Here is a 9,345-nt window from a genome sequence, read left to right on the forward strand (position 1 = left end):
GCACGTATCTTGGGTTGTTGAAAGTTTGTTGCAGGTCCAACAAACTTTGAGAGATTTCAGGAGAAAGATTCGGCAAAGATCAAACTCGAAGATATCTGAGATGCAACTGACAAGATTCAGATGAAGTCAAAGCTGAAGAGATAGAGTCAAGCTGAAGAGATAAAGATGAGATCTTGAAGATAGACACGAAACCAACAAGAATCAAGGAGAAGTCTATCAAATCAATTCGTGGAGATCTGAGGCTAAGGGAGGAGCCTATATAAAGAAGACACAAGTTGCAGAACGGGGCAGCGAGAAGGAGCATAATTTCTAAGTCTATTTTGTTAAGTGAGTGTGTTCTCATTATCTGGTGAGAACCTTTGGTAAGTTTCCACTGACCACCACTGAATGTACTGCAGAAACCTTCTTCATCAAGTCTTCCCGCTGAGATCAAGTTCAGACGAACATCTGGAACATGCTTAACATCTTTAAGCACAAGTCTAGTACCTAAACTAGTCTCCAAGCAGACATCTCCAATGCCAACGACTTGAGTTAAACCGTTATTACCCATCTTGACGGAACCAAAGTTACCCGGAGTGTAGATAGCAAAGAATTCATGTCATGACATGGCATGAATCTTCCCGCTGAGATCAAGTTCAGACGAACATCTGGAACATGCTTAACATCTTTAAGCACAAGTCTAGTACCTAAACTAGTCTCCAAGCAGACATCTCCAATGCCAACGACTTGAGTTAAACCGTTATTACCCATCTTGACGGAACCAAAGTTACCCGGAGTGTAGATAGCAAAGAATTCATGTCATGACATGGCATGAATGGAAGCTCCACTGTCAATCACCTAACTGGTCTCATGGCACACAAGATTGATCATATCACCATCGACCATGATCAGGAACTCTTGCCTTGCAACTGCAACTCGTTCCTCATTGTCCTCCTGTTTATTTCCTTTCTTGTTGTCATTTTTCAATTTCCAGCAATCCTTCTTGATATGCCCTTTCTTGTGGCAATAGTGTCATTCTACATTTGCAAATTTGTTGGATTTGCTCCCGCTCCGATTCTTCTCTTTTAGATTTCGATTCTGACTCCTCCCCCTCGATTCAGATATCAGAATATCAGAACTCGAGGAAGCTCCTTGAGACTGTCTCTGTGTCTCTTCATTCAGAATATTGTTCTTCGCGTATTCTATCGAGATGACACCGTCTTGAGCTGAGTTCGACAATGAAATCCTGAATGTCTCCCACGAATCCGGAAGTGTGCTAAGAATCCACAAACTCTGAACCTCATCTTCGAAGGTGATACCCATATCAGATAACTGGTTCAACAGACCTTGAAACACGTTCAAGTGATCTGTCACCGGACTTTCTTCGACGTACTTCAAATCAACCAACTTCTTGATGAAGTACAACTTGTGATTCCCAGTGTTTCGAGCGTACAACTGTTCCAGCTTGCTCCACAAAGACCGAGCATTGATCTCATCAACCACATGGTTCAAAACGTTATCATCCACCCACTGTCGTATCAGAGCACAAATTTGTCGATGCAGTAATGTCCATTGCTCATCACTTTTGCCCTCTGGTTTTTTCTCAACGATTAACGGTAGATGACATTCCTTCACCCGTAAAGCATATCCTCCATCTTGTCTTTCCACACGTCCAAACTTCTCTATTTATAGAGGTTCTAACTCCATTCTATTGAACAAAAGTTGCTGCAAAGATTCAAATGAGGCTTCAAAAAAAAATCTTCAAATATGGTGGCTTAATATCAAGGAGATGTCAACCTTTGAAGAACAAGATTTCCTCCTCCAAACTTTGTTCACGCGGGAGAAATTTCAACATGGTTTTAGTCTGCCTTCAAGAGCTGCGCAATTAAGAAGCCGAGAGAGTATTTCCATTGTCATAATAAATAGATAGGGAAAAACCTTTTTTTTGGGCTGAAATAAGGTTTCGTTTCGGCATCTATAGTTTTGCAGGCTTCTGTGTAGAATTATCATTGATCCGATGTTGTACAAATCCGGTTTTTGGACTTGAATATATTATTATAATGACGGAATCCAACTAGGAAAACTCGTCGATATATCTCAAACGTGATATAGATTTATGAATGGATGTGATATTAATGATAATGATCTAACCTTGGATAGTATGATGGTAAAAAAATATATAAAACATATTTTTATCCCATGTTCAAATCGAAATCTGGGGAAGGGAATTTATCTACACTTTTCCGGTTTTTTTAGGGACATATAGTTGGACCAAATGTTCGGTTAATTTTTTCGGTTAAATTTTTGGACTATAAAAAAATATTAATGATAATGATGAAACACTGATATGATACTAATTCTAATACGGTCCAATGCTTAGGTGAGTGTTTGGGCAGAGTGGAGCAACAAATTCGGCAATATAGAAAGCTTATGACCAAACCCCCTCCTTATAGGCAAAAGCTGCATACCCCAAATGTTATTAGAATATATTCAGCAAAAATAAAGTTAGGGGCGGTCCATTTTTATTAATATTCAAGTTGACTAATTATTCGTACATTTTATAACCATCCCTTTTGCTTTTTTTATGGGTGCTGTGCTTTTTGGTATTTGATATGTTTTTTAGACACCGACCCCCTCGGTTCGTGATTATTTGGGGTATCTCTTGTGTAATTTATTTTGTTTTGGATAATACAAAATATCAAACAACGCATAATAATCAATCATAATCGAAATTGAACAAAATCTAAACGGAATTGATTGAATCTAAATTTATTTAATCGAATATAAAATAATCAAAAATGAAAATAAAATATTTTAAATAAAATTTATAAAATATTAAACTAAATTATATTTTTTAAATTGAAAAATGTAAATAAAAAATAGTTGAATCAAATTATAAACAGAATCTGAAATATCATCTAAAATACGCACATAAAAGTATAATATAATTGTATACATATCAAAATAATAAACCGCTTACTAGTTGGATATATTTGTATATTGTACGATCCCGAGTTTGTAATATATATGCAACCAAGCCAACATCATATAATGCTTTTGTTTTCAATTCCAATAAATCAATCAATACCCAAAGAAAAAATAAAATCAAGCAGAAAATTAAAATCTTCAAATCTCATTTAGTTTTATATATGAATTCTGAGAATAATAGTTCCTACATTCCATCATTACAGAGTGGTACTAATTTTCTGTCCGCCTCTACATGACCTTCCTCGAACCAGCCTAAACCATTCAGGAAACCCGGTTTGATCGCTGTACAGACAACCGGACTCGGATGGGCCGACCCGTACCGGATCCGCCACAGCTGCTGCAACCCATCCGACCCGACCCGGCACAGGTCCCGCAACCAACGTCTCCATCGGACCACCGAGAGCAAAGGCACGCGACAAGGCCCGTGCCGTTGCAGGTCGGACAGCGCTGTGACGAACCCCCTAAACCGGGACCGCTCATCGGTTTCTGATCCATAACCGACTTAACCATAGCCGCTCCGGCCAATACGCTTAGACCCGTCGCAAGCTGACTCAGCACTACCGGACCCATGAGAACCGGGTCGGATCCTTTACGGGCTGACGGTAAGAAAGGGTTTTGCTGAATGGAGGAGAGGATGATTTCTTACACTTGGAAGCTTTGTGGTTCGTTTTATATTGGTGGCTACGAATTGTGTATATATAGACACATAGAAACGTGTTTTTTTTTTCCTGCGTGGGACATATAAATTAGGAAAATAGATTAGGTTTCATTTGGATTTATGTCAAATCTAAATAAATAATTCGTACTATTTTTGTGTAAATTGCGTGATCAATGATTTATTGACTACCTTGCTTAAATCTTTTTCGGTTTTATCGATATTTTTATGTATTTTTTTTTTTGCCTTTCGTCGAGACTTTATTTTATTCATTTTTCTTATTATTTTTTACCACGTTATATCTATGATACGTTTCTTTTTTTTTTCGTCAAAGGTTTTATCAACCTTTGACAATTTTTTTTTCTATTTATTTTAATATGAAGTTACAATTTAATGGCTCACTTCGTCGTTTACCTCCATTTGTTTATAAATAATTCCACCCATGCTTATGTGAATAATATTATATAGCTTAATCGACACAAGTGTGTTCATTTCTATTTTAATAATCCTCGTTGTAGACTGTCCATTCCTCTCTAGAGACTATTATTAGTTTCTTTTCACAAGCATTTTATTGGATATCCGAAATACCAAAAACTAGATCTGCCATATGATTTATAATATACGTCACCTCCCCAAATTTGAGATTCAAATTCAGGATGAGATAAATATTTTGTGCATCCATTTCATCGGATGAATTGCTCTAGTTTGGGTAATTCACAAGTATTTTGATTTGTTCCATGCAATATTTTTTTTTAAAAAAAAATGTATATTGCTCTTTTAACCTTCCATGTTACACGAATTGTCGATTATGCGGCTGACTTTTGTAAACTCATTTTCGGATAAATCTAATATACAAAAACCATTAACAAAAAAAAAAATGTATAGTGCATCTCTCCCATTTTTTTCTTATTCCGTAAAGTATGAGTATCTATCATTATTTCTCATTTTCGTAAAATGATATATCTAAGCTTATAAAAATCTCTTTTGAGCCGAATTTTTTTTCTACATCGATATCATTAAAACTTTTTCATTTCACTTTAAGGGGCCGACTGGTTGCACTGCTGCCACCCGCAAACGGAGCGGTTACAGTTTTCGGCGGATGCGGACGATTGAAAAACTGAATGGTTGAATCGCAACCAACCGCAACCGCAACCAAACTTGTGTTTTCTAATCGCAGCTTCCAACTTGCGTTTTGGTAGCGGTTTCCGGCGTTTTGACAAAAAAACTAAAATATTTTTATTAGAAATTATATAAAATATTAATATATATATATTGGTGATGATTTTGTTTAATGTTATGATTTGATATTATTTTTTAGTATTATATTTTAATAAAAAAATACAATAGTATAATTTTTAAGTTTAATAATGATTATTTTTAATAATTTTATAAATAAAATTATTTTTTTACTTAAAAATAAATTAAATTGATAATATTTATATTTTAAATTTATTATTTAATTATTATAAATTTAGTAAATAATTTTTATCAAATGATACGAAAAATTTAATTAAAATTATTATAAAAAATTATTTTTAAATAATATTTTTTTTGACAATTTATATCAAAACGCAACCGCAACCGTAATGAACCATTCACTTCTAACTGCACCCACCCGCAATCGCTACCAACAGCAACTTCTCAACCAGTCAGTACTAATTATTTATAATCGCTATCAAACGTTTTGAAAACGCTGCCACCCGCAACCGCAACCGCTGCGTTACAACCAGTCGAACCCTAAATCGGCTCTTAAAACGTGATGAAATGAAGTAGAATGATTCAAATGATGGTTCGGATTCCGTACCGGGACATTGAATCTAGGGCGCCGTCACAAAGCCAAGTCAAAAGGGCGCTAGTTTTCAGACCTTAATAGTTAGTATGTCGGCACAGCGGTTGAATCGAATTTTACACGTGCGTGTATAGTCGTGAATGACCAAGTCCTCCAAAAGAAGCACGTGTGAAAAAAAAACTATCACCAAAATCAAAATTTGAAGCTTTCTCAGATGGTGTATTTGTCACGAGACTGATCCCCAAGTCCAAAGCCCTATTTTCTATTTTCTTTTTTGAAAAAGTCAATGTTCATTTTGTTTCCCATGCATGAAAGCAGATCCACGTCAAAGAAACCATGCATGCTTTTCGCGTATATACGTAAGTGCATATCCGTACATCATTTGTAAACAAAGATTTATATAATCAGCTTTGTTATTAGTCATTTCACAATAAATTTGTTATTGGTGATTTCATAATTTTGTGGAGATTTGCTCTATAATACATGGTACATAGTGATTCCAGTTTAAGTTGTGATATTTGCATTTATCATAGGATTTATATCAAAACTATCCTTATTTTTCCAACAAAAAAAAATATCCTTATTTTATTATATCTATTTTAAACCATACTCTTTTTAAATTTTTTCTATGTAATCCATATAATCACCATATAAATTTTGAACGGTACGAACAATGTGATCCTTAGACTGATCACAAAAAAAGAATATAAAAAGATATGATCTGAAATCTATGTATAATGACCGGATTCCTACCTATCTCAACTATATATGGAAACCCAACTTTGATAAATAAATATGCACTAGTACTATACAAATATTTTCAATAGGATGAATGTTTCTACGTATACAAAAATCACGGATTCTAGACCTTTCGGGAAAAAAATAATCTTTGGATAGAATCTTTCAACTCAAAAATAATAAAAATAAATGGTCGTAAGATAAATTTTCCGACCACTTTGGTACTTGCAGAGAGAAATCATGAGTCAGGCTGATTTCGTGAACCGAAAATCGGATTACATAGAAACAGAGATCAAGAAAAAAAAAGGGTTTGGATTTCCTGTTCAAGAAACTGATCGATGTGGGATATACATCCGATATATGCTTATCTGAACTACAGAGATCTTGACATGTGAGTTTATAGAATTACCCCAATCCCATACGGTGAAAAAATAATTTTACCGGAGGGAGTTCATGTTCATTAGTCAGTCCTCTCTCTACCTCAAACACATATAGAAAAAACATGTAAAAAAAACAGGAGGAGAAACCCTTGTCAGATCTTTTGATAATACCTGCAACGTTAGTTTAACTTTGATGTCCCATCTGGAGCAGATGACGGTTCTTGAATCCATTGGCTTGTAAGAGAATATGTTGAAGGTCTAGCGAAATTCCGAGGGCAGCCGATGAGAAAATCACTCAGAAAACTTGCCTGATGTTTATATTGATCCTCGAAGTTTTGATGTATTCTAGGAAAGAACTGTCACTTCCATGAGACAAGGCTGATTCAAGTGGGCCGATTTCTGCATTTTCTTCATCTGTGAAGACACGAGGTACGCCTGGAAGCGATAAAGATCGATATCAATGGAGATATTCTACTTACATTAGGTGCTGAAAATGGGCAAATCTCTAGTCTGTGGCAGAAGAAAAAGAAAACGGCAAGACGATGAGAATGAAGCAGCGGTTTACTACCGTGAAAGCATTCTCTAGCTTCTCCAGCCATGAGTACGACATCTCCACTTCTGAGAAACATTGCTTGAGGAGGTTCCTCTCTTGATTTTCCTCCTAAAAGGAAAATTGCTTTACATCCAAGGCTGCACAGAGAATCATTTCCTTTACAATTTGCCTTCAGCTTCCAAACATATGGTAAAAGTTTTAACAGAAGCCAAAAGAAATGATACCTCATGCTTACTATGGGTTTACTCCAATCTCTTTCCATATCATCAAGGTGGCCACCAAGGGTGTCGCCTGGAAAATGTTTTGAAGGTTGCGGGTTCACAAATTGTGCATATATCAACGGACCGAAAAGAAGAGAAAGACAGAAAAGGAGAGAGCTTTCGATTTGGGTTTGCAACAGAGAGAGAGAGAGAGAGAACTACCTAAACCAAAATAGTTTACGATTGCAGCCTCCGGACTGAATTCCTCGCCGACAGGCATTGCAATGGCTGCCAGTCTCTTCACTAATTGGCAGAGTGCATCAGGGATCTTGTTATGAGGGAGTGAAATATCGTAATTCCGCTGAAATAAGGCCAAACACAAAAGAACAAGAACTCATTCAACCTTGAGCACACTTTCAGAATTCAGACCAAGAAATCGAATAAAGATTTATAAATCACCTTGGACCAATCAAACTGCAGACCAAGGGTACTCCATCGAAGCTTCCTTAAAAGAACCGAAGCAGGAACTGTTTTCCATGTTTTTCCTTTTGCTTTTGCAAAATCTTCATCAACGAACTTCCAACTGTGGAATTCTCCATTACTAATACAAGAACCAGAAGCAGGATCATGACTATCAGGTTGATTATCTTCCCGGACTAATACCATGTTTTCTTTAGCTGCATCAAACAAGTTGCTTATTGGCCCATAAATCGCATTGTGGTTGGTTCTATTGGGAGGCTGTGGAAAATTGGCCAAACTCTCTTTGATCCATTTGCATTGCTCCTCCAAACCCAATGCACCAGGGATGAAGTAAAACCCTGAATTCATAATATCATAAGGAGACCCCGAAATCAGACACAGCAAATCAATTTTCCATGGAGGATCAGCTTTCATCAAAACCCTGTAACTTAGATTGTTAAAATCAAAGTTCTACACTTTAGCACAGAAGTGTCAAACCCAAGAAGTGAAATGCCTCCTAATTTGCCATATCGGATTCATGAACTGACAATTTCAGCTACAAAGTCAGGAGATTTCATATACCCGGGTGATTCTCGAGATAGAAAACCTGAGTATCATCAAGCCCACATTTTGTAACCCTAATCCCCTGAGGCAGCACGCCCTTGTTAATGTAATCTTCAAGAGCGGATTTGAAATCTAACACGTCCGATAAATCGACCTGTTTGGGCTGCTTCTTCCTGCGAATTCCAGCGTCTAATTTAAAAAAAAAAAAACAAAAAGAGACCGGGCTTTTGTCTGACAAAGCAAGCGAAACAGATATTGATCGGCTTACTTCTTGGAGAATTTGGAATCCTGTTTGTAGTAGAGCTTGTACTTCTTCTCCGCTCGCCGGAAAGCCGTACGATCCGCCTCATCGGAGACTTTATCCGATCCGTACATATTGGCCGCGCACGCGAAAAAATTCAGGCACGGCCTTTGAGGTTTTCAAGGGTTTTTGTTATGTCCTAATTTATTTGTTTTTTTTTTCCTCTGCCGGCCGCAATCGAACTCCGTTTATAAATCGCGGCGCAGCAGGGAAGAGGCAGAAGAAGCAGGAGGGGGGGGGGAGAGAGAGAGAGAGAGAAACACGCTGCAACAAGGGGCACCGTAATCAGGTGTTCTCCTAATTAATCCAATCTGATTGATGCCCTCCGATTCATTAAGGGTATTATGGTAAATTTAGGTCTCCATTTGTTGACCAATGTTGCCGACTGCCAAGGTCAAAGACTGATGAGTGTAGATGGGGTATTCGATCTGTGTTTTATAATGATTGGATATTCAAATTTTGGACATTAGTAACGTGCAGTTGGAGAACCAATCAAATTTTATGGTTTTGTTTGTTTAAGCTAACCATGAAATAAGATTCAACACAGATGAAAGAAAATGAGTTAAGTCAATGAAGTCTCGGATATCAATAATGAGAGAATGTTTGATCCTGAATTTGGAAGATTAATGACAGAAAATTAGGTTAAACGATAGTGTTTACCCAATTAATTAATCATTCTGAAAAAGGGCATTATAAAAAATAGAGCGAGTTGACGAAGTGTACCAAAACAAAAACGAAA

The 9,345-nt window shown here is 36.7% G+C and overlaps 2 protein-coding genes across 2 annotated transcripts; both read right to left on the reverse strand.

The window, feature by feature from the left end:
- Positions 1-3,094: 3,094 nt before the first annotated feature.
- Positions 3,095-3,620, reverse strand: LOC104807129. The gene has a single exon (XM_010532243.1). The coding sequence runs from the start codon at positions 3,535-3,537 to the stop codon at positions 3,229-3,231; it is 309 nt and encodes a 102-aa protein (XP_010530545.1). The 5' UTR covers positions 3,538-3,620; the 3' UTR covers positions 3,095-3,228.
- Positions 3,621-6,443: 2,823 nt separating this feature from the next.
- LOC104807130 (alpha-ketoglutarate-dependent dioxygenase alkB) lies at positions 6,444-8,857 on the reverse strand. The gene is made up of 7 exons (XM_010532244.2): positions 8,574-8,857; positions 8,324-8,478; positions 7,742-8,100; positions 7,505-7,643; positions 7,307-7,373; positions 7,098-7,219; positions 6,444-6,964 (listed from the first exon to the last, which is right to left on the reverse strand). Exons 1-7 carry the CDS (start codon positions 8,678-8,680, stop codon positions 6,825-6,827), a joined length of 1,089 nt encoding a protein of 362 aa, XP_010530546.1. The 5' UTR covers positions 8,681-8,857; the 3' UTR covers positions 6,444-6,824.
- Between the last annotated feature and the right edge of the window lie 488 nt (positions 8,858-9,345).

The sequence above is a fragment of the Tarenaya hassleriana genome, unplaced genomic scaffold (assembly GCF_000463585.1).
Source record: "Tarenaya hassleriana unplaced genomic scaffold, ASM46358v1 Cleome128, whole genome shotgun sequence".
NCBI classification, from domain to species: domain Eukaryota; kingdom Viridiplantae; phylum Streptophyta; class Magnoliopsida; order Brassicales; family Cleomaceae; genus Tarenaya; species Tarenaya hassleriana.